Raw genomic sequence first — 25,239 nt, 5'->3', positions numbered from 1 at the left:
ACGCATCATATGATTTCAGTGTTGCCCCATAATTTTCAGGCGAACTTTCCATTAACAAAGAAAGTGCTTCATTCTCATGAACCCTGACCTTATTTCCTGAAACAGCCTTGACACACAAGCCTGTGTACACATAATCCTCTACACAATTGTACCTCTACGCAATCCATCCATTCGATTTGTCAGCAGACCAAAGCCACACCCCCAACACACACACACACTCTCCAACCTTCCTCAGCCTTCCTTTCTCCTGGCCAAGAGGACTGAGATGTTTTCTCATTCGTGTTTAAGGCAAATCTCTAGAAGGGAAAGAGCAGAAACTACATGTGATCATGTTAAATTCCAGCTTTCCAAGGGCAAGGAAGAATCCCACATTTTAGCCACAATAGTTTGTGACAGGAACCGTGGGTTGAAGGAAAAATTCTGCAGTATCCTGACAAAATGTTTTGAAGAAAAGGCATATGAATGTATTTTTATCAGGAACTGCGCTCCTTACCCAAGACAGCAGGCACAAACATTTTCAAAACACTTAGCTCTCAGTGAAGTGAAATTCTGCTATGAAAGCGAAACTGGATGCTCATCCTCTCCACCACTTGCTCGTGGTGGGTCTTAAAAACATCATTCCACCAACCAGTGTTTTATAAGGAAAAACTCTCAGATTGACTAACTTCCAGAAAAAATCGCCGCCCCACACCGTAGAGCCAGAAAGGTTTTACCAAACTGGGTTTGACAGAATATACTTGCAGAATATTTATTTTAAGATCCCTTAGCAGTACAGCAAGAGTCTTCCATTTCAGATCAGCTGGCCTCCAGCCAAAACAGCAAAGTAAGAGGAACTTCAGCCCCTAAGCCTTCCTGCTCCCTAAGAGTACCAGCGCTCCTGCCTGGCTCCAGCATAAATGGTTGGCAATAAGTCATTTTTTATTAAAGTTTTAACTGTAGGCAGCAATTTTGCTTTAAAAGGTTTTTCTTTGGAGTGCATTTTTATTTTAAAAAACTAAATACTCTTGGATATGTTAGTATTCAGAAGCAGCAGATTTCAACAACTCACACTTTCTCTGAACTTTTTTTCAACAGATATTTCACATACTAGGGAGGGCCTGAATTCTCAGAATTGTACCTCTATAACTTCATAGCTGCCCTCCTCTTTTAGGGGGTGGGTGGAAAATCCAGCTCACCACTCAGGCTCTTGCAGGTCTGAAGGCTGAAGCGGTGTGAAACAAAGGGTCCCCTTCACTCACTACTCCCAAAGCCGGGAACTATCCGGTGAAGAGTGGCCATGCCATTTACGCGGCACAAGCTGTTCACCTTCACTGGCCATTTCTCTCACTTCTTTAGTGTGTGGCACAGTGCTCCCTAACATCCCACATTTAACACCCCATCAAGTAAAACAGGAGTGCAGCAAAATATCCAACAAGTACTTGCTCCTAGAAGCAATTCAAACACGTTTTGTTCAATAATGGTTTCATTCCAACTGGCCCAAAGAGAAAAAAGACTAAGGAATTTTTTAAAGCCTGCTTAGCAAGATGAAGCCTCCGAAGGCAGTTGGCTTACATTTAAACACGTACTGCATCAACAAAAGCCAAATCTGAGGTGTCAACAAAAGGAAGTCACTCTTATGCTAGAAATAGACCTTAAAAGTAACTAGCTTGGTGCCAATTAGAGGCAGGGCAGGCTTACTTATGCACTGCTGGTTAACACACTCACTCGCCCTGACTAAACCACTTTAAAATCGGGGAGCTATTTTCTAACAACCCTTTTGAAATGCTATTCAGAGATGAACTTTACATTTCTATGTAACTGCAAGATGCTGCTCCCCAACACAGCAACACCAGGCATTTCAATTAAATAATTTTATTGGGGGGAGAAAAAACCACTTTGAGCACCAGAGCAAGAAAAGTGTATTATTCATTCAGTTTCCCAGATCACATGCCAAGAACACAACGCTCAGGGTGGGCCTGGCAGACGGTCCACAACCAGCAGGTGCGTTCAGCTTGAATGGACCGGGGTCCCACAGTGTTTGTGCCACAAGTCAATGGCCTTGCTCACGATCGCGTCTGAGCTGTCCTGGGGAATCTGTGGACAAGCAAACCAGTCTTTGTGAAATTTTAGTGTTGACAACTTCGGTGTCTTCCCTCATTCGCTGTGGCATAAAATTCACTACCATGGGAGTTTTCACTGTTTTTCAGAAAGTGACAGGATAAAAGGCTTGTATCACATGCTACCTGAGGACATGAAAGGGCTCCAGTGTCAGCCTGCCTGGGTTCAAATCCTGCACTGCTCACTAACTGTGCACCCCCGGGCGGGTTACCTAAGCTACCTGGGTTTCAAATCCCCATCTCTAAAATGGGGGATATGATAGCCCGACTTCGCAGAGCTGTTCACAGTATGACATGAGATAACCCATGGAAAATACTTAGCACAGGCCTGGCATTGTTAGCCACTTCTGGTTATAATGATGATTATTCGTTTATTCAACACATATTGACTCTGTACTTTATTATAATTTACCAGGCCATTATTCAAATGCTAATACTCTTTTAAAAATGAATAGATTTGGGATTCTGTGAAAATCATTCAGGCATAAGTCTCTTTAATCCTATTTCTTGCCTGGTAAAGGGTATTCCAAGATACATAGGGAGGGAAAAGTTAATTTCATTACCATTGCCTTTTTCAGCAATATGCCAGGTTAATACTGTATATTAATAAACCCAACTGGGATTACACCAGAGACAGTAACAGAAATGAAATGGCTTACAAAATCCTCCAAAATACAGAATCCCTTTTGAACTGACAAAAATTACTCGTTGTAAAATGACAGATCTCACCTTTTCCTTTTCCTGACATGACTGCTGATAGTCACATGGAGGATAAGACTCTGGTTCTAAGTGGACACATTCACAAGATGGTCTCAGACCATCATCTCCCAAAGACAGGATGCAAACTAATCCTCAGGCCAACTTTAGGCCAAACTTTTTCAGGGAAAATGTTTCTTATAATGTAAAAATATACTGTATGATTTCTCTGGAACAATCTAATGTAACAGGAAAATCTGACTTGCTAAGGTAACTTCATTTCCAGATTCAAAATCAAATCAAATTATTATTTCTCTTAAATAATTTCTCTAAAATAATCATTATTATAATTATTCTCTGAAACATTCTAAGGTATTATTTCTCTGAAATAATCTAATGTAATAGGAAAATCTGACCTGCTAAGGTAACTTCATTTCCAGATTCAAAATCAAATCAAAGCACACTTACATTTTCCAGAAACTTTGTTATCTTCTCTGCACTGTTCAGTGCCATAACTTTTATTTTAAAGGTTAATAAAATTTCGACAGCTACAAAAACTAGGATCTTACAGGATCCACTCACAACTTTATCCCAAACCCTACAAAAATAAGGAGATATAATCAAATTACATGAGTTTGAGCATTATGCTTAGCCTAGACATCTCAAACTACAAAATAAAATTTGCTCCAATTTTATGTAAAAGTTTCAAAGAACAACTTTTATGAAATAATCATCAAAACAACAACAAAATACAGAAGCCATTTGAAATCTATTCTGGATACAATCAGCACTAGAAGGAAAAGGAAAGTTCACTAAAATTACTGCTCCACTAGGCATCTACCAAAATCATATTCCCTCATGTTGTGAACCTGACATTTTGAGGAAGAAAAAGAAAATCCTAAACTAATGGTATATATTCTGCTAATATTCCGTAATGCTATAATTATAGCCTACTAAGGGACAACAAAAGATGTACATGAAACGAGATAAATTCAGTTTCATTGCCAGTGATTCTGGGGACAGACTCCTTAAACTTCTCTAAGGGCTTAAGGAGCCAGTTACTGATCTATAAACACTCTAAAATAATAATTCTGATCATTCCCATAACTCCTAAAAGTTGGTATTCTACTTGATACACTTAGTCACATATTATCTTATAATGTTCTCTGTGTACTGCACTATTCAGTGCCATAACTTATTTTAAGAGTTACTGTTCTACTACATCACAAAGTCTTAATGGGTGGCACCTGGACTCCGAAATACCCAGACGTGTCTGAAACTGACTGGAAGAACTTAGTTTGAGTCTCAAATCTTTGACTGCCTTCAGCTTCTTTAAAGATACCATGATGAAACTAATACTAAGATTTCTGCTAGAGGAGGATTTGTCACATTTCTGGAAAAGAGGAGCTGACGCTCATATAAACTCGTGGAGACCATGTGAGGTGTGACTACTTCACAGCATCTAATGCACTGAGGGCCCTCAATTTTTCTAACTATAAATTCAAGAATAAGCGTAATCATGTGCTGTTATGGTAGCTGCTGGAGGGCTGAGCTTCAAATTACTGTATTGTTCTAAAGCAAATTTATACTCTGAGGGATGACCGCATGAAAGGCCAGAACTCTGCTCTAATGCCAAGCCTTCAATATGTCTTCAAAAGACATACTTGCCTCTGTAAACTGGATTCAGGCAAACATCCCGCAAAGCACCTCTTGAACCAGAGATCATAAGGAAGTTTGGGCGCCGCGGAACACATCTTCAGATGAGTCAGCAGTCTGCCATCTTCCAGATTCAAGTATTGTTCAAACGCTTTTGGCTACAGATTAAGCAAGAACAGAGATGATTCATTTCCTGTGTCATAGCATCATCTGATATTATAGTCTCTGATGGAAAAAAAAATTACATGCTGAATTCAAGGAAGTATTAGAAAACAAAACTTCAGAATTATCCAAGTCACTTGTGACACAGCAGTTTCCTAGGTCAGCCCTAACTAAAGTAGCAAACCATCCAAGACTGAGGAGTTTCCCAGGACACAGGGCTCTTTCAGTGCTAAAACGGGGGCGGTCCCAGGCAAAATGGAATGGGTGGTCACCCTAATACTAACTTCACTAGCCAGATTCAACAACCTAAGGCAAAAGTCCAAAGCAAAATTCAATTGTTCTGAGGAGCTAAGGAAGGCCCATTATATTACTGGCTGGTCTAACGAGCAGTAGATTATATACTAAGGAAAAAAGGGGGAAAGAGGAAAGGTGAAACCAAAGAAATAGAGTGGGATTAGAGTGGGGAGAGGGCATTAGGAAGAATAAGACAAAAAGTGATGCTGATGAGAAGGGGCTGACCAGTCACCGACTATACATACACTGCCCTGGACTGAGCACCACTGTGCACCAGTGCCAAGCAGGCTCACACAACAGGGATGTCCAGAGGGTGAACTCTGTATTCAACACAAAGGTGCACTAAAATTTCTTAGAATTCAAGGGATAACTCAGAGGGAATAAAGCACCTGGATTCCACTTGGTAGCCTCTGTCTCATGAAGTCAGGTGGCAGCCAACACTAGAAGACTGGAGAGCTAATAAAGCCAGCTCCCCAAACCTGACCAAATCCATCTTGCATTGGCTGCTGTATTTAGGTTGGCTGCTATATTTAGGGTCCACTGGCTGAGAATGGGCTCTAAGAGTCAAACCCTAAAGACCATACTCAATATCTGCAGTACAACCAGAGCCCGCATCACTTAAGCAAATGGAAATGTTTATTTGACTCAATATCTATAACTCTCTGCTTCTGTCAAAGAGGAAATTCATCACCTTTACAAGGTCCACTATAGTCAGAGACTGCACTTCATACAATGAATAAAGTGAAAGGTAAGAGAAAATCCCTGCCTTCAAGGAGCTTACAGCTTGAGACATACAAGTAAAGAGGTAACTACAATACACTGTAATACTGTGATGCTATGATGGGAACAAGCACAAGATGTTGGGTACATCCAGGAGAAAATCCTAACCTGGGCTGTAGGAAGGAGAAGCAGCTTCTCAGGAGAGGTGACATTTGAGCTGACCTCTGAAGAATGGACAGGAGTTAGCCAGGCAAAGAGAGGCCCATATCATAATATCTGGTCCAGCTTTCCCCTTTCTTTTTCAAGATATCTCTTTTTCCTGTTTATCCAACCTCCCTATACTACTCAAAGGTTCCTAGAGTTTCTCACTAACACTGCAGACAACTTCCCAAACAAGGAATTGGGGTTGGTTTTGCAAAGGGGATATATGTACTTTTTTCCTAGTGACTTGGTTGAAAACACACACACTGAGTTATATATTATGTCTCATAGGAAAGAAAATTTCATCTAAAAGTCAGTACAAATAATAGACAAGATGGAGATGTGTGAACATTTTAAAACTATGTATTGCCTTTTTCCTTTATCAGACAATAAGCTCACGGGGGGAAGGTACTGTATCTATTTTGTTCACTGCTGGTTCTTCAATACCTAGCACATCACTTGGCATGGTAAGCACTCAATATATAACTGTTGAGTGAGCAAATCAATACTGTGAATTAATATAAAGCTGTGAATACATCAATCGACATCTTAACAATTGCTCAATGTACATCTTTTTGCCAATATCTAATTAATTTTTTAAACTTTTTCCTGGTTTATTATAGCCTATTATAAGAAATCTTGAAATGATATGAAAGAATAAAGAGCATATAGACATCAAGTATAATCACACTCCCAATGATAACTACTGGTAATACTTAGGTTATAGAGCATCTATCCTGCATATATACAGACACACTTCTCTTTCTTTTATTAGTTGAACTCATACTGAATATATGATTTAGTATTTTTCCATTTGCACTCAACAAATTGTGGACATTTTCCCAGGTTAATGAATAATCTTAAAGGGTTAATATCCCTACCAAAAGAGAGCTTTTTAAAGTGGAGAAGGAAAAAAGTCAAGAACTCTATAGGGAAAAAAAAATGCACCTGCCTTTACCCATATAAAAACATGCTCAACCTACTTACAACAATATAAATGCAATATAAAATTCCACTGAAGTATCACTTCCTACCTATCAGAATGGCAAAAATTCAAGACTAATGACATACCATGTTGGCAAGGCTGTAGGGAAACAATCTACTGGTTGTGAGGACGCAAAAGACTATGAGCTCTATGAAGGGGAATTTGGCAATATTTAGCAAAGTAATATATGCATTTACCCTTTGATCCAGCCAATCTATTTTTAGGGAATCCAACTCAATATACTACCAAGCACATGAGAAGCTGCATGCACAAGTCTATTTACCAGTAACACTGTGTATAACAGCGAAAGACTGAAAACATCCCAAATAGCCAACAATAAAAGACAGGTTGAATAAACTACATTCACAATAGAACAGTATGAATATACTAACCTGAGAATATTGTGTAGGCTGGGCCTGGTGGCTCACGCCTGTAATCCCAGCACTTTGGGAGGCTGAGGTGGGTGGATCACCTGAGGACAGGAGTTCGAGACCAGCCTGGCCAACATGGTGAAACCCTGTCTCTACTAAAAATACAAAAACTAGCTGGCCGTGGTGGCATGTGCCGGTGATTCCAGCTACTTGGGAGGCTGAGGCAGGAGAATCACTTGAACCTGGGAGGCAGAGGTTGCTGTGAGCCAAGATTGCACCAATGCACTTCAGCCTGGGTGACAGAGTGAGACTCCGTCTCAAAAAAAAAAAAAGAATATTGTGTAAGAATGTACACAGGACAGTAGTATGAAATCATGACAGGAATAAGGAGTATCTCTGTATACTAATATGGCATGATCTCCAGCATATAGCAGGTAAAAAGAACAAGATGGAAAGAATGTGTACTGTAGGCTACAGCTTCATCTAAGAAAGAAAGTGAATTCAAATACATACGTGTATATATATTTTTTAATGGAAGGAGCTAATATTTATATTGCCTGACCTTTTTCATACTTAGCAAACGATAGATACCATAGATGTGATTTATTATTGATAGATGTAATTTATTATAACCATAATTATGTCTTACTCCCATTTAGGTTATTTTCAATATTTCTATGACCCCCATATTCTTACTTTATGAAGACAATAAACTATACATCATCAACAGAAGGAAAACGTGACAAAATAGGTACTTAATCACTCTGAGAGGAATTTATATCAAACTTAGGAAGAAGCTGCTAATAGTAAATATGAAAAAACCTCTTTAGCAGAGCTTTAAAAAACTGTGTCTATAGCAATAAAACAAAGATCACTTATGTTAATGATTAACACAATTAAGTTTGAGATGGTTTAATAGAAACCTTCCATGCCACACGATTGAAGTTGGCCTCTATTCTCCTTGACAAAGAGAGACCTTGTCAAAAAAACAGAATTCAATATGAAAAGTTTGTAAGGAGAGAGGCTATGATGCAATCCTCGGAATCAGAATAGTATGGCAGAATAAACACATCATCACTCAGGGGTATCCTTATCTTCTTCTGAGCCTATCATTGTCCACCATACACACATTTCCACAGAACTAAGCAGCAACCTAAACTGTGTGTTATAAGATAGAATAAAGACGGTTTCACTAGAGAGAAAAGTGTAAGCAAATCACTTGATGCCTAAATCAAACAGAAAGTGACACAAAGGAAATGTAAGTTTTTTATACATTCTGGATGACTTTTTTTAAAACTTCATAACTACTTAAAACTATGTGCTAGACACTGTAATGCATACAGTAAAAGAAGCCCCATTTTTAAAGAGGAAACTAAGGTTTAAGGGACATGAAGTATCTTGCTGATTCTAAAATTCATTTCTGAAAAGAAAAAGGCAGGTTCAAGAATAGCCAAGACATTTTTTAAAAAGAGCAACAATAAGAGACTTTCCTTATCAGTTATCAAAATACGCTAGAAAGTTGTACTAAATAAATCATATGATATTGGCCCAGGAATAGACAAATAACTCAATGGAATAAAAAGGAGTCCAGAAAGAGATATAAATATATATGTGTGTGTATATATATGTACATACATATATACAAACACACACATATATATACACACATATATATGGAAATCCAGTATATAAAGGTGGCATTTCAAATCTGTGGAAAAAGGATGAACTGACAAATTCACAGAGTAAGTGCTGTTCTACTGCTTACTAACTGAGACCTTGGTCTTACTTAACTTCTCTGTGCTTCAGTTTCCTCATCTGTAAAAACAAAGATAATATGCTTGAATGAAGTAGCTCACTAACAATATAAATTTAGCACTGCCCGATATGAAGTACATTCTCAGTAACACACAAACCAGAGAGGGGGAAGAAGAAGAGGAGGAGGAGTGACGTGTTGGTAGAAGTAGTGGTGTTGCAAGTGAGTGTAAGAGTGAAATCCAGTATGTGTCTGATGCCAATCAGAAAGATAAATCCCTGACAAAGAGCTAAATTTAAAATGTTTAAGCATTTTTAAAAGTTAGGAAAAAACAGGCCGGGTGCAGTGGCTCACGCCTGTAATCTCAGCACTTTGGGAGGCCGAGGGCGGTGGATCACCTGAGGTCAGGAGTTTGAGACCAGCCTGGCCAAGATAGGGAAATCCTGTCTCTACTAAAAATACAAAAATTAGCCAGGCATGGTGCCACACACATGCCTATAGTCCCAACTACTCAGGAGGCTGAGGCAGGAGAATCCCTTGAACCCAAGAGGTGGAGGATGCAGTGAGCCAAGATCGTCAGCGGCAGCGGTGGCGGCTGGGTTTTTTGGTCTTGTTTTGTGACTGAGCAAGACTCCATCTCAGGAAAAAAAAAAAAAAAAAAAAAGGAAAAAAAAAAATATGTTATATATATATATAATATTTTAATCTTGGGGTTGGAAAGGGTTAATTAACCAGTAAGACACAAAAAAGCAAAAAATAAAAAAAAATATGCTGACCAATCTCATTGTATCAAAACCTAAAATTCTGTACAACAAACAGAAAGTATTTTCAACAAACATAAGGGATAAGGATAAATATCCAGGGTACAGTTGACCCTCGTTTCCATGGACTCAACCAACCATGGGCGAAAAATATTTGGGAAATAAAAAATGGATAGTCGTGTCTGTACCGAACAAAGATTTTTTTGTCATTATTCCCTAAATAATACAGTATAACAATTTACATAGCATTTACATTGCATTACGTATTATAAGTAATCTAGATTTAAAGTATACAAGAAGAGATATGTAGGTTATATGCAAATACTATGCCATTTTATGTAAGGGACTTGAACACCCATGAATTTTAATATCTCAAGGAGTCCTAGAACTAATCCCCTACAGATCCAAGAGTGACTATATACCAATAACTCTTACAAAGAAAAAAAGTCAACAAAACAATAGCAATATGCAAACATACTCAACTTCACTAGAAACTGAGGACAAGTAAATTAAAATGAGATACCATTTCACCATCAGATGGAGAAAAATGTAAGACATTGATACTATCACGTATTGGCAATGGGGTGGAAAATGGGAAATCTCATCATCTGTTTGGTGGGAGCATAAATTGATATGGCCTTTGGATGAGCAGTCAGGCAGTTTAAATTTTAAATACGACAAAAATAAATGAATAGATTTTACATATGTCTCCCCTCCGCTTGAGCATCTGCTTCTGCTCATAGGTACGAAGCCTAAAGAGATAACGCATACACACAGGGAGCCTGTACAAGGGCATACTTACTCTCAGCATGGATCTCTTATGTTTAAATAGGGGAAATTCGTAACAGGAAATGCTAGGAGTAAATATTTTTTAATAGGTGGTTCTAAACGAGTGCCTTTCAATCTTTAGCTACACTTCAGAATTGCCTGGAGCTTTTAAGAATTTAGAATTCCAGGGCCCCACCTTCAGAGATTCAGATTTCACTTGTCTAGGTGGAGGAAAGGTGATGGTAATTTTTAAGAGCTCTCAGGTGGTACTAATAGGAAGTCAGGGCTGAAAACTAGTGATTTGTCTATACTGCCTTGGAAAGTTTTCCAAGGCAATAAGTTAAAAACAAAAATAGAACTATAGGGCCATATGTATAGTATACTACTACTTAATGTGAATAATCCCAGCACTTTGAGAGGCTGAGGTGGGCGGATCACGAGGTCAGGAGATCGAGACCATCCTGGCTAACATGGTGAAACCCCGTCTCTATTAAAAATACAAAAAATTAGCCAGGCGTGGTGGTGGGAGCCTGTAGTCCCAGCTACTTGGGAGGCTGAGGCAAGAGAATGGCGTGAACCCGTGAGCCAAGATCACACCACTGCACTCCCGCCTTGGTGACAGAGCTAGACTCCATCTCAAAAAAAAAAAAAGAAAAGAAAATCATATATACACGCACATAAGAGAATCTTGAATAATGCACACCAAGCTAATGACAAATGTTTACTTCTTAGAAGGGGAAGTGGGCAATTGCAGGGATGGGGTGGTTAGTCCAGGTCTAGGGAAATATGGATTCATCTGAATTGCTTAATTTCTTTTGAGAATGCATTCGCTGCTTATTTTACGAAAAATAAAGGGTGAATTTTTTAAAAATAGTATAAACTATCAAAATGCTACTGACTTATTCAAATATTAAATAAGAAAAGCTAATTAGATCATGGTATGATAAAACTGAGACCTCCTCACTTAATTAGGCAACTGACATAGTTATGTAAGCTCCATTTCCATGCTTAAATTATTTTTACTGAAATCAACAAAGTGGATCAAATTTCAAAATCTTAAAAGTCAAATTTTGCTTAGTTGAAATATATAAAAACTGCTCTTGTAAGTGTTCTCAGAAGCTGAAGGGTCTTGCACATTGCCTTATTAATAATTAACTGCAGTGATCCTCAATGCCCATTCAACCATCATCACTGCCCCGCATCTGATCTTGCACCCTATACCACAGTTACCACTTTCAGTAGAATTTTAAAAAGAAATAACCCAATGATTTAAGACAAACAGATTTATTTTTATAAATGAGATAAATAAGAGAAAAAAAACTAGACAAAAAAAAGAAAATGGCAAAGGAAGACTAGCTTGTGCGATGCAGCAAGCACCATTTAGTTCTCTGCCTTCCCAAGCAAGGCTATGATAGAAACAGCTCGCTGCCTGCCACACTCCCATGTGCTCCTCCTATGTCACTCACAGAGCCCCTGTTTTAGTGGGAGATCACAAGGCTTTTTTTAAAAAAGAACACCTTTCCCTGCCTCTACTATAGACAGGGCAGCCAAGTGATACAGTCCTGGTCACTAACATATAGTTGACCCTTGAGCAACACGGGTTTGAATTGCAAAGGTCCCCTTAAACATGGATTTTTTTCCACTTTTGCCAACCCCTGAGACAGCAAGACCATCCTTCCCTCCCTCCTTCCACTCAGCCTACTCTACGCGAAGACAAAGAGAATGAAGACTTTGTGATGAACCACTTCCACTTCATAAATAGAAAATATATTTCATTTTCCTTATGCTTTTCTTAACATTTTCTTTTCTCTAGCTTACTTCATTACAGGAATATAGTGAATACACATATAACAAAATATGTGGCTGGGTGTGGTGGCTCATGCCTGTAAATCCCAGCACTTTGGGAGGCCAAGGTGGGCGGATCACTTGAGGTCAGGAGTTCGAGACCAGCCTGACCAACATGATGAAACCCTGTCTCTACTAAAAAAGATACAAAAATTAGCCAGGCATGGTGGCAGGCACCTGTAATCCCAGTTACTTGGCAGGCTAAGGCAGAAGAATCATTTGAACCCAGGAGGCAGAGGTTGCAGTGAGCCGAGATCATGCCATTGCACTCCAGCCTGGGCGACAGCATGAGACTCCATCTTAAAAAAACACAAACGGAAACAAAATATGTGTACAAAATATGTGTTAAATGACCGTCTATGTTATCAGTAAGGCTTCCAGTCAACTGTAAGTTATTAGTAGTTAGGTTTTGCGGGAGTCAAAAGTTATATGCAGGGTATCAACTATGCTAGGGTTGGGTCAGTTCTCTTAACCCTACACTACTCAAAGGTCAGCTGTACATGCAGAGAGAAAGCCTAATGGGCCACAGACTTGGCTGGCCTGTCCCTCTTAGTCCTTTGTGTTTACCTTTGCCTTCCCTTTCCTTCTGCCCAGAACACAGAAGGCATGGCCACTGCTCCAAGAGCCACCTTGTGAGCATGAGGGGAAGGATGATGCCTACGAATACTGTCTGCAACCCTCTCCATACTGAGGTTCTGCAGCACCAGCTCTGCACTGCCTGGATTCTTAGCTTCTGGTATTTGGGCTTCCCATTATATGCAGCCAAATGAAAACCTTAACTTATACAGACGGATTACTCTAGACTGGCGGATTCTAGACCAGAATAAGGAATACTATAGAGCAGGACTGGCCACCTATGGCCTGCAGCAGGGCAAATCCAGCCAGGAACATTATTTTATGCATTGTCTAAGGTTGCTTTTGTGCAACAACAGCAGAGTTGAGTGGTTACAATAGAGACCATCTGGCCCACCAAGCTGGAAATATTTAGATTATACGGCCTTTTACAGAAAACACTTGCTGAGTCCTACTGTAAAGGGTTATTCATAATTGTAGCAGCCGCAGGAGGTAAGAGCACTCCCTGAAGACCCCCAATACCATTGTTCACTCTCCAATAGCCTAAAAAAAAAAAGTCCTCACCAACTGGGGTAAAGAATCCCGGTACTTGGTATTTAATTGGTTCACAAAGCGTCGGGTGATCCAGTAACAGTCGACGCTGTCTTCCACCATTTCCTCCATGGCTTTAGCTATAGCAAGAAATACTTCATCTTCTGGCTCCTGAAAGATTAATAATAAATCTCAAGAGGAAGGCGGCGAAAGAGAGGAATACATATTTCTCTAATAAAAAATGAAACCTTGCTCCCTAAATTTTGAAAAGGCTACATTAATAAATCAAAGCGGGATCAAAAAGCACAGAGTCCATCCCTGAAGAGGGGAGCAAGGGGGAGAAAAGGATGAGTAACTACAGGGTCAGTGCTGCTTCTGAATGACCGGGTTTCAGGCTGAGTGTACGGAGATGCTCCAGCTTCTAACATTAAGCCCCTCACAGAGTCAACACAAATGATCAGCAAGTCACTGACTCTCTCCACCCAAAAATATCCTTAGTACTAGGTGAGAATGTCTTTGAAAAGGGTGTAACAAACGGCCCCATCAGTAACCGGAGACATTTTTCAGCACAGTAATTTGCAAATATTGAAGAGCTCCAAAAAAGACTAATAGAGCATTTGCTTTATTTCAAAGCATTCATGCATAGCTTCAGAATTTTGTTCCATCTTAAGCAGTAAAAAAGTTAAAATGTTTCGAGAATCAGAATTTTGGGAATCAAAAGAATAGCATTTCTCAAACCTTGTGTCAATACTCAGAATGCGAAAGTAAACTCTCAGGGAAATTTCAACAGAGAGATCTTAGAAAAACTGGGACCTTATTTGAAAACCTCTTCTGGTTTCAAACACCATATCGTATACAAAAAGCTTTACATTTTCATCTAGGATTTAATAGCCGAAGGATTTTAATGTTAAAAAGAAACTAAGAAGTATCACAGTTTCCCCTAAAAAGTACCAACTTAAAATTGTCACTTTAATGTATTATTTCATTCTAAGCCCTTCTTTCAACTTGTTAATATTCTATAAAATGTCAAGAAAAACAGAATTTAAATCATAGGGAATAAATTTTCTCTAAGCATTTTATTAATGTGTCAGAGGAGAATGGAAAATAAGTAGGAAGAAAAGGGAAAGGAAAAATCTCCTTTCCTGGACTCCCGTGCAGTTCTGTGCACTGTGCTTGGCACCCACAAAGGTGGCATATCACTGACTGCTCCTGACCACTGACAGGTCAAGAGAAGAGGACTCAGGTCATCCTTCCTGGCCCTGTGCCAAGCGCTGCTGCACCCTCTTATTAATGAATTAAAAAATGAGGCAGAGTGGGGTCTAAGTAGGTGCTATGGTTCAAACATCTGTCCCCTCCAAAATTTATGTTGAAATTTAATCCCCAATGTGGCAGTATTCAGAAGTGGGGCCTTTAAGAGGTGACTGGATCGCGAGGGCTCCGCCCTCATCAGTGGGTCAATTCATAGATTAACAGATTATCACAGGAATGGGACTGGTGGCTTCCTAAGAAGAAGAGAGTCCTGGGTGAGCATGTCGGCACGTTCAGCCCCCTCGCCATGCGATAGCCTGTGCCAACTCAGGACCCTGCAGAGAGTCCTTATCAGCAAGAAGGCCCTCACCAGATGCAGCCCCTGAATCCTGGACTTCCCAGCTTCTAGAATTGTAAGAAATAAATTCCTTTTTAAATGAATTATCCAATTTCAGGTATTCTGTTATAAGCAACCAAAAACAGACTAACACAATGAGGACCATGACTGGGGAGACGTGGGGTGGCAGAGTCCAAAACACTCACTCAGAAGCATGTCTGCCTGAGGCTGCAGTAAAGGTGTCTCAGCTTGGAACACAGACAAGCTGAGTAGCGGTGAGGGGGAACCTATACCCTGTCATCTCAATTCCTTGAACTAACAGATTATCTAATTTAATTTGATATGTAATTTAAGAACTTGTGTAGTACTATCAACTTCCCTTTGCCAATAAGTGAAATTTAAAGATGATTGCTTAAATTATTTCAATTATTTTTTAGGGACCTTCTCTCTCTTGATAAACATAATAAATACAAATGATCTTTATTAGCTCTAAAGTTTGTCCATGGATACCCCATCATTAACTTCAAAAAATATAAGATATGCAATAAAAATAAATTTTGTAAAATAGGAGTGTTCCAGCAAATCCATTTGAACAATTCACTGTTTAAGCCAAACAAATAACACTTTAATTTCATACTGATAGAAATAAAGAAGGATAAGGGAAAACTCTTTCTTAGAGAAGAATGCCAACTAATACATGCAAAAAGAATGAGGGAGTTAGATCACCATTTGGCAACCAGCATGGTAAAAATTGGTTCAGGCAAGAAGAAGAACCGTTAGTGGATGGCTATTTACAAGTCTCAAAGTACTTCCCCACAGTTACTTATTAATTACAAAGAGGAAAATAGTAACCTTATAGTGGAGAAACTCCACAGACACCATCTTACCCAAGTGATCACAGTTAGCAGCAACAGTAATGAGTCTCACACTTCTGTAGTATTCCTGCCAATAATGCGTGACCAGAGTTTAATCATGGAGAAACATGTGACAAACCCAAATTGAGAAATGCTCTATTGTCCAGGGCTCTTCAAAAGTGTCAAGGTCATGAAAGACAAAGACTGAAGAACTGTTCCAGGCCAGGCACAGTGGCTCACGCCTGTAATCCCAGTACTTTGGGAGGCCAAGGCGGGTGAATCACCTGAGGTCAGGAGTTCAAAACCAGCCTGACCAACATGGAGAAATCCCGTCTCTACTAAAAATACAAAAATTAACCGGATGTGGTGGTGTGCGCCTGTAATCCCAGCTACTCCGGAGGCTGAGGCACAAGAATCACTTGAAACCGGGAGGCAGAGGTTGTGGTGAGCCGAGATCGCACCATTGAACTCCAGCCTGACAAAAAGAGCAAAACTCCGTCTCAAAAAAAAAAAAAAAAAAAAAGAACTGTTCCAGATTACAGACTAAGACGTGGCAGCTAAATGTAATGTGTGATCTGGAACTGGATCTTGGATCAGAAGAAGAGCATCAGTGGGACATCAGCAAAATCCCAATGAGGCCTACAGAGTAGCTCCCCGTATTGTGACTCTCTGGTTTTGATCATTACATTATGGTTGTATGAGGTGTAACATTTGAGGACACTGGGAGAAGGTATTTGAGAACACTTTACTATTTTTGCAACTTTTTTCTACATCCCACATTATTTAAAAAGTTAAAAAATAAAATTTTTTTAGAAATCGTCAAATGAGAATACTCATGAGCAAAAGTTCAATAAGGAATAGGACATTTACATAGCGGTTTTCAAGTGTCTCCCCACAAAGAGAAACAGCAATTAAAAAGGAAAAAATAAACAATTTCCAGTGGAAAACTCCAGCAGGCACCACCCTCGCCAAATGATCCAAGCTAACACTATCTCTTATGGGGCAAATCCACACTATGTGCCTCCTGATAAGAGTCACAGAAAAGGAGACAGCATCACCCACCTGGTATCCCCGCCAAAAATGAATAGCCTGAATCTAATCAGGAGGGAGCACCAGACAAACCTAAATTGAGGGGCTTTCTTCAAAGCATCTGATTATGCCCTTCAAAAATGTCCAAGCCATGAAAGATTAAAAAAAGACAGAACTGTCCCAAGTCAAAGGAGACAAAAGCAACATGATCAGCCAGTGCAAAGCCTAAACCAGGATCCAATCCTCACCCATAACTTTGACTGTTTGCTTATTTGTGAAGGCATTATTGGTCAAATTCAAATGGAGTTGGTAGATGAGATATTAATATTGTATCAATGTTAACATCTTAGTTTTGAGGACTGTACTATGGCTATCTACAGGGGTGTCCTGTCTTTAGGAAGTGTACACTGAAGGAATCTGAGGTAGCAGGGAACCCTGTCTGCATCTTATTCTCAAATGATTTAGGAAAAAAAAAATGTGTTCAAAAAATACGTTTTAAAATGACGAAGCAAAACAGATGCACATAATGTTAACAACTGGAGAATCTGAGTAAAGGGTATATGCAAATTCTTGGAAATATTCTTGCAACTTTTCTAGAAGTTTGAAATTACTTCAAAATAAAACGTATTTAAAAAAAAACAAAAAATAAGAAGGTTGGGTCAGAACGTGCATGGCCATGAATGCCAAGTAAAGATGTGTCACTTTTACACTAATAACAATAGGGAGCCACCAAAAGTTTCTAAGGCAAACATGATGTAATCAAAGGCTGGCGAGACGGAACAGTCTAGAGTTGAGTTTAGTGCCAGACAAAAGCGACCACTAACCAGTGGAAAAGAGGGACTTCGAGGTAACTTCCCAGACTCCAGCTGATACATGCGGAGATAGACTTCAGCCTGAGGTGTGGCATCACTAACAAAGCGAACGACTTTCAGGGCATGAAGGACATCCGAGTACTGCTCCTTACGATACATCATCACCTTGGCATGGGACTCATGGTGTGGAGGCAGGATTCCTAGAGAGAATAGGAAAAACGAAAAAAGGACAAAATACTGAGCCATCACTCCAAATCCCTCACCCATGAAAGAGGATGCTGTGAGAAGCGACCCAACACAGTTAGGCTAGAATTCACACAGATATTTAAGTACCATATAGAATCTCTTTTAGAAATTCTCACTATAAAACAATCTTAAATGTGAAATATTATCAATGTTTGAATGCTGAGGCATCATTGATATAAGAACACTGGCAAAGCCCTTGAATAAGTGCACCGCATACATTCAAGATTAACAACCACATCAATTATAACAATGGTTTAATTTAATTTATGGCAGCCTCAGGCTGCCTTTAGCTCCCAGAGGGTCTCACCCTAGTCTTTGTACTTGACCCCTACATCTCAGAACCACCAACAGCCCACTGAATTCTTCTCTTCCCCAACAGTTAAAACTTGCTCACTACATATCCTATCCTCCAGGTCACAAAAGACCTTAATCTTCATTGGTGAGGTCACCTTACATGACATTTCTATGATACATTAAGCTCATTAACCCATTTTAACATGGTGTCATATCCTTTTTACAAACAAATGGCTCTGAGAAAACATAGTGGAAAGACCACTAGACAGGCCAGCCATCCGGGTTCCAGCCTCAGATTGGATAATACTAGGACTCTCAAAAAACACAGTGGAAAGACCACTAGACAGGCCAGCCATCCGGGCTCCAGCCTCGGATTGGATAATGCTAGGACTCTCAAAAAACACAGTGGAAAGACCACTAGACAGGCCAGCCATCTGGGCTCCAGCCTCGGATTGGAAAACACTAGGACTCTCAAATGTGTTTGTCTTTCTGGGCATTTGTTTCCCCATCTGTCAGAGGCAGGAAACGGGATAAGCATTTCACCAAATGCTTCTCCACAGAATGCTAACCCCAAGAGAAAACAAAATGCCATCGTGAAACAGATTTGGGAAATGGTGACAATGAATTTTCATGGCTCTAAGTTTTGCCATAAAGAAAAACATTTTAGGCCAGGTATGGTGGCTCATGCCTATAATCCCAGCACTTTGAGAGGCCAAGGCAGGCAGATCACTTGAGCCCAGGAGTTTGAGACCAGCCTGGGCAACTGAGTGAAGGTATCTGAGAAACCCTGTCTCTACAGAAAAATTAGCCAGGTCCGGTGGCACATGCCTGCAGTCCCAGCTACCCCTGAGGCTGACGTGGGAGGATCACCTGAGCCTGGGAAGTCAAGGCCATAGTGAGCTGTGATCGTACCACTGCACTCCAGCCTGGGAAACAGAGTAAGACCCTGTCTCAAAGAAAACAAAACAAAACAAAACAAAAAAACATTTTATTTACTCAAGCCTCATTAAACTTAATGAGGCTCCACAGAAGCACAGACTCTGGAGCAAAGTTGCTGGGTTTAAATTCCAGCTCTACAATTAACTGGCTGGGTGGTGAACTCTAGCAATCACTTTATCTCCCTATGTCTTAGCTTCCCCATCTGAGAAATGGGAATAACAATACCTAATATCATACAGTTGCTGAGATGAATAAACAGATCAATATACACAAAGCATTCAGGAGAGTACTCAGCAAACACTAAGCTAGTGTAAGTGTTAGCTAGTACATTTGACTGTGAATCCCTCTTTGGTGCAGGTTTAGTATATAAAATGCCACAGTTTAGTATTCTAAAGAATACCCCAGAAAACAAAAACAATAGTAGCTAATATGATACCATGTCAATATTAGAAAAAAAAACTTGCTTAAATGTTCTTTTCCCTGAAATAAATCTTTAACTCATCATTGCTATGAGACTGTGAGCCAGGCTTCCAGAAAAGCCAAGGGAATATGCTAAGAGCCTCCTACATCTCGGCTAATACAGATTAAACAGCTGTGACCGAACCCTCATCACACTTCTAGAGGCAGCACGTTAACCCTTAAACCTGTATTCTAAGGGCTGGTCCTCAAAAGCCTCTTTCTGATATTTAACTAAAATAGTATCAGGAAGTAGGCATTTGAAGTAAAGATCCCTAAATAATCAAAACTCTGGGCTAGGAAGAGTCAGGCTGTGTCCTACACAGCGCGACAGGCTCTAAACTTCCAGTGCCTTTTCCTCAAAAAATAACTATGACATGATAAAGGAAGGTGGGCTGGGCGCGGTGGCTGACGCCTGTAATCCCAGCACTTTGGGAGGCCAAGGCGGGTGGACTGCCTGAGCTCAGGAGTTCGTGACCAGCCTGGGCAACATGGTGAAACCCCATCTCTACCAAAATACAAAAAATTAGCCGGGCGTGGTAGTGCGCACCTGTAGTCCCAGCTACTCGGGAGGCTGAGGCAGGAGAATCACGATCTATCTTACCTTCAAATGAGTTTCACAAACGTAAGCTCAAATCCTAGCTCTGCCATTTACAGGCTATAATGCCTTAGGCAAGTTATTTAGCCTCAGAGTCTTTTTCCCCACCTGCAAAATTAGGATACTGATACCTGCCTCACAGGGGATTCTAGAATTACTCTGTACAATCTGTGTAAATGACTCTGCCTACTGACAGGCACACAGGGATGCCCAATAAGGAGCAAACGTAGTTTATATTCTTCAAGGAATTTAGTCCTCACCACTATCTTACAGTCAACAAACTATAAGATTTTTTTTTTTTTTGGAGACAGAGTCTCGCGCTGTTCCCAGGCTGGAGTGCAGCGGTGCCATCTTGTCTCACTGCAACCTCCACTTCCTGGCTTCAAGAGATTCTCCTGCCTCAGCCTCCCGAGTAGCTGGTACTACAGGTGCATGCCACCACGCCCAGCTAATTTTTTGTATTTTTAGTAGACAGGGGATTTCACCATGTTGGCCAGGATGGTCTCAATCTCCCGACCTCGTGATCTGCCCTCCTTGGCCTCCCAGAGTGCTGGGATTACAGGTGTGAGCCACCGCACCCAGCCAAAAATACTTTTTTTATGAAAGAAAAGGAGGATGGTAATGGATAGGAATTATATGCTCCAGCAGGCTCAGCAATGGTAGGGGAAAGAAAATCTTGGGCTCAGAAGGGATGCTGCCAGTTACTCATGGCACTTAATTCATGTTTTCCTCCATAGAAGCTAAGTAAGATCAGTTTTCCTTCTCATTCAGCCACTCACACCGCTGGAATTTAGTCATTCACACTTCTAGGGAGTATTAAGTTTCCAATTTCTCTTTGACTCATCAGGAAGTTATACCTCTATAGCTGAGAATCACAAAATATTACAAATGTAGAGCTAAAAACTAGGAGTAATTTAGCTCAAAAGCCTCAGTTTATAGATGCAAAAAATGAGTCCCAGAGGGGTCGCCTTCCTCCAGGTTACCGAGCTGACAGCAAAGCCTAAACCAAGTCTCATTCCTCCTAGTCCAGTGCTCTTCCCAGATCCTGTCTCAGGAACATACACTATTTTCTCTTCTATAGTATCATTAATAGAACAGAAAATAATGAGCGGTAATTGAACCTCCTGGGGAAGATCTAATATTCAATAAAAGGCCTAAACAAATTTTCCTTGTTCTGACTGATAAGATAGCAAATGATCCCATTATTCAATATTTTTGAAGATAAATCTTCCAACTCCTGGGTCTCATACCTAGAAGCACCTTCCATACCAACGCACGGTACATGGACGGGAGAGGGAACCGCTGACTAAAAGTACAAAGTTTCTCTGTATCTAGAGGAAGAAGAAAACAAGTGTTAGAAGCTTTTCATGCTGATCACAGTATGTCAAAGCACATTTCATTTTTTAAAACTGAAAGAATAGTTAAGACATTTCTTCAGGGGATGTCTACCATATGGTCAGTAAGTTTAGAAGAAGTAATACTAGTCTGCTTTCTAGCCCAAGACTTCTGCCAACTAAGTTATTTAAAAACAATTTGCGGCCAGGCGCAGTGGCTCACACCTGTCATCTCAGCACTTTGGGAGGCTGAGGCGGGCAAATCACGAGAGGTCAGGAGTTTGGGACCAGCCTGGCCAACATGGCAAAACACCATCTCTACTAAAAATATGAAAATTGGCCAGGTATGGTGGCACACACCTGTAGTCCCAGCTAGTCAGGAGGTTGAGACAGAAGAATCACCTGAACCCAGGAGGCAGAAGTTGCAGTAAGCCAAGATCATGCCACTGCACTCCAGCCTGGGCAACAGAGTGAGACGTTGTCTTAAAAAATAATAATAAAAATAAAAATAATTTGCATTTTACAGCATTGGAGATGCATTTTGCATATATTACTACATTCCCTATAACAGTGGTAGTTACTAATTACAGGGTTATTTCATTTAATTCATATTGCAAGCCTGTTAGGTAGTTCTTGTTCTAAAAATGCAGAAACTGAAGTTCAAAGCAGTTAAATGATTTGATCAAACTAACACAGCTAGTAAGTGGTGCAGTCCACCTTCAAAACCCTACATTTTCCAGTAAATTACAGTTAGTTCCCTGACCCTCAATTCTTCTACTTATCAAAGGAGAATACCAGACATACTGAAGCAAAGACTGTACAGTTGAAGATCAAAGATAAGGTGAGAAATGTTTCAGAAACTTTAAAAGTACTCTATGCAAATAAAGTACTATCTTTAAATATGGTTCAGTTTATTTTACTTTAGTCAACAACAGACCTTATTCAGACTGGCTTAAAATAAACTAAAATGTCAATATACAATGCACTTAGTATTTCCATAGAAGAGAATCATGGGCTGAGTGCGGTAACTAATGCCTGTAATCCCAGCACTTTGGGAGGTCAAGGTGGGTGGGTCACTTGAGGTCCGGAGTTTGAGACCAGCCTGGCCAACATGGTGACTGTCTCTACTAAAAACACAAAAAATAGCTAGGAATGGTGGTGCATGCCTGTAATCCCAGCTACTTAGGAGGCTGAGGCAGGAGAATCGCTTGAACCCAGGAAGCGTAGGTTGCAGTGAGCCCAGATCGCACCACTGCACTACAGCCTGGACAACAGAGTCAGACTCGGTCTCAAAAAAAAGAAGAAAAAAATCATGACCAGAGTTATTGCAAATTTACCTAGATAATACATGAAAACATATAGATTCAATAAAAGAAAAAATATTAACGATATTCTTAAGAAACCTTTCAAAACTTCTCTCAGTGAAATATAAATTTGAAAATCTATAACTTTTCTCATAATACACCATTCTGCTTCAACATGTCACTAAAAAATACAACAAGCAACCAATGCTTCTGGATATCTTTTAAGAAAATACTTACTTCAGAACATGTGGAATGACTGAGAACCAATGAGATTAATTTTAAAAAGTACTCACCCAGACGGTCATCTTTCAGGAGAATTTCTAATGATTTCTTTTCTTCAACTCCACGAAACCCCACTTTCTCATAATATACTGAACGAAAGTTTCTCTGAGAGTCGTCAGTCATATTTCATTCTTGGAGGAGACACAGAAAAATAGAGACGAAGGGGAAAAGTGAGTGTAGAAACAGTGAGTCAAGAATTAGAATAATTTTCAATGATGTTCTTCACCTTTTCAATAAATCTGATGTACCCTTGCATAGGACCCAATATTAAAGATTTCCTTTCACTCAGTTCTACAACCATCTACCTATGCATCTTGGCCAAAAGCCAAGATATAAGTTAAAAGTTCTCTGAGCTGCTAAAATAGATGGCACAAGGTTTATGCACTAGGTTTCCCACTATACCTATGAGTGCCTAGCACAATAGAATATTCTGTAGTTATTATAAATGTGCAAAGAAAAAAAAATAAGTGAAATGGAAGCCAGGCAAGATATGTCAAAAAAAATTATAATCGAACAGTATACACTATGATTTCATTGTTTGTTTTTTACAAATTTCATGTATTTTAAAAATTAACACTCTATTCCAAAATGTTAGCAATGGTTATCTTTAGGTAGTAGGATTCCAGATGATTTTAATTTCCTTTCTTTAGCTTAGTTATATTTTTTTTAACGGGCATTTTGCAAAATGAAAATTGTTATATAAAAGTAAAAAGCCACGAGTTCCTTACTTTTCTTTTAAACACAATTCTATTAAGTGTAACTATCAAAATTCAGAACTTACAACAGACAAATTGCATTAAATTATAACGAGAAGAGGGTAAAGAATGTAACCGATTCACAGTGATCCCAAAGTCAGAGTTGAAGACAGAAAAACAATTTAAAATCTATCGCAAGAACTCAAAAAGCTCAGTAGTCTCAGGTTCCTTCACAGGAACCTTCATAATACTGGAGGTAACTCAACCAAAAAAAGACCAAGTTAGATTTGGCGTTTCAAGAACAGAAAAGATGTGATGCATTTCCCAAAAAAGCACGGCACTGCCTCACGCAAATACTTCCAGGCTCTGTGCACAAGGGTAAATCTTTAGGTTTAAAAATCCTGAGACGTCCCCAGTGAGCAGGGGAGGGCTTCCTTCCTTACTGAAAAGATATCCTCTGATCCGATCCAGTCACAGGAAAGATTAGGATTCGTTTAGTAAATGAAATGCTAAAGGGCTCTGAGCTTTCGGGAGCAGATGTCTTAAAAATAAAAAAGTCAGCAGCATAAGACGCATAATGAGTGTGGGGATTTATTTTTTTTAAGGCATCCAAACAGTTGCATGACGATTCGGTCGGTCCCTGTTGTCTAAGGACACCCATTCTTAGATTGCACTACAATGACAAAGGCATCCTCTAGGAGGAAACATTGCAAATAAAATCTCCTGCCCATGCGCGTCCACCTGATGGGAAAAGTAAAAACACCTTGGTCCAAGACCCCAGGTCCCATTCTCTCTATGATGGATGCTTCACCTCTAGAAGTGGAAACACACCCGGGTTGAGACTAAGTGGTCCGGGAGAAGCAGAGGAAGCCGTGCCCTTTGCGCTGACCGACCGCCGGGCAGGCGGGCACCGTTGGGGCCCAGGGCCAAGAGGGGCGAGTCCTGCGGGAAGGAGGGAGACGGAGGGACACCTGGGACACCCGCGCGCGACCCGACGACCCGAGAGACAAAACTCAGCACCGCTGCCGCCGCCGCCGCCGGATGTGACATCACTCCAGGTCGAGCGGCGGGCACTAGGCGGGCGCATGCGCAGAGGGCGCGCGCAGGAAGCTCCACCCTCACTCTGGGAAGCTCGGGTTTAGTTGGTGAAACCCGACGGGATAAAGGGCTAGGCTCACCTCCAGGTTTGTGTAGTTTCTCCCACCCTGGGCACCCGGGCCCTTGCTACCCCGCAAAATCTCTCGACCATTTACTCCGGCCGTCCGAAGGCGCGTGCCTGGGTTGCACTGCCGTCTCCGGCCCTCGAGGTTCCTGCCTAGGGGAGACCCGAGCCCTAGGGCAGTACTTAAGCTGCCTGCGTGCAGGACCCGAGTTTTGCTTTTGCTAAGTTCCTCCCCAC

At 40.4% G+C, this 25,239-nt stretch overlaps 1 protein-coding gene across 4 annotated transcripts; it reads right to left on the bottom strand.

Annotated features, from left to right (window-relative positions):
• Positions 1-1,835: 1,835 nt before the first annotated feature.
• Positions 1,836-24,929, bottom strand: TBC1D7 (TBC1 domain family member 7). 4 transcript variants are annotated; one of them, XM_017891130.1, is made up of 8 exons: positions 24,672-24,929; positions 23,157-23,276; positions 21,476-21,556; positions 17,705-17,892; positions 13,446-13,583; positions 4,461-4,606; positions 3,261-3,390; positions 1,836-2,073 (listed from the first exon to the last, which is right to left on the bottom strand). In XM_017891130.1, exons 2-8 carry the CDS (start codon positions 23,266-23,268, stop codon positions 1,987-1,989), a joined length of 882 nt encoding a protein of 293 aa, XP_017746619.1. In that variant the 5' UTR covers positions 23,269-23,276; positions 24,672-24,929; the 3' UTR covers positions 1,836-1,986. The 4 variants fall into 4 exon arrangements, with proteins under 4 accessions (XP_017746619.1, XP_017746621.1, XP_017746618.1 ...); XM_017891132.1 differs by having other exon boundaries at positions 24,812-24,929; XM_017891129.1 differs by having other exon boundaries at positions 24,652-24,924.
• Positions 24,930-25,239: the final 310 nt, after the last annotated feature.

The sequence above is a fragment of the Rhinopithecus bieti genome, unplaced genomic scaffold (genome assembly GCF_001698545.2).
Source record: "Rhinopithecus bieti isolate Rb0 unplaced genomic scaffold, ASM169854v2 scaffold_19939, whole genome shotgun sequence".
Classification (NCBI taxonomy): domain Eukaryota; kingdom Metazoa; phylum Chordata; class Mammalia; order Primates; family Cercopithecidae; genus Rhinopithecus; species Rhinopithecus bieti.
Note: the sequence above shows the minus strand (reverse complement) of the source record. Positions and strands in the feature narration are given on the sequence as shown.